This window comes from Eurypyga helias, unplaced genomic scaffold (assembly GCF_000690775.1).
Source record: "Eurypyga helias isolate BGI_N326 unplaced genomic scaffold, ASM69077v1 scaffold28302, whole genome shotgun sequence".
In the NCBI taxonomy this organism is placed as follows: Eukaryota; Metazoa; Chordata; class Aves; order Eurypygiformes; family Eurypygidae; genus Eurypyga; species Eurypyga helias.
In genome coordinates this window covers 5,556-5,762 of record NW_010235699.1, presented here as the reverse complement: position 1 = coordinate 5,762, position 207 = coordinate 5,556, and the positions used below count along the sequence as shown (strand labels likewise).

General features: G+C 70.5%; 1 protein-coding gene across 1 annotated transcript in view; it reads left to right on the top strand.

Moving 5' to 3' along the window:
- Positions 1-69: 69 nt before the first annotated feature.
- LOC104506046 (coiled-coil domain-containing protein R3HCC1L-like) overlaps positions 70-207 on the top strand; it is a gene marked incomplete at both ends in the record, with an annotated part of 5,630 nt that continues 5,492 nt past the window's right edge. The window contains one exon of the mRNA XM_010146852.1: positions 70-188. Within this exon, the coding sequence (XP_010145154.1) occupies positions 70-188 (119 nt within the window). The remainder of the gene's footprint in view (positions 189-207) is intronic.

The following is a 207-nucleotide window of genomic DNA, read 5'->3' as shown; positions in this document are numbered from 1 at the left end:
CCTGGGCAGGGGCTGGCTGTGGGGTCGCTGGGGCACAGACATGGCAGTGACGCTGTCTCTCCTTGGCAGGCAGCGGTGGCATCATGCAGCAGGATGCGGAGGGTGGCCGGCCACGCCGCAGGAAGCCAGACATGGCCCTCTACGTGCCCAAAGCACGGCGGGAGAGAGCAGCGCAGGGGGCGGTTGACGTGCCAGCCCGGCACCGCC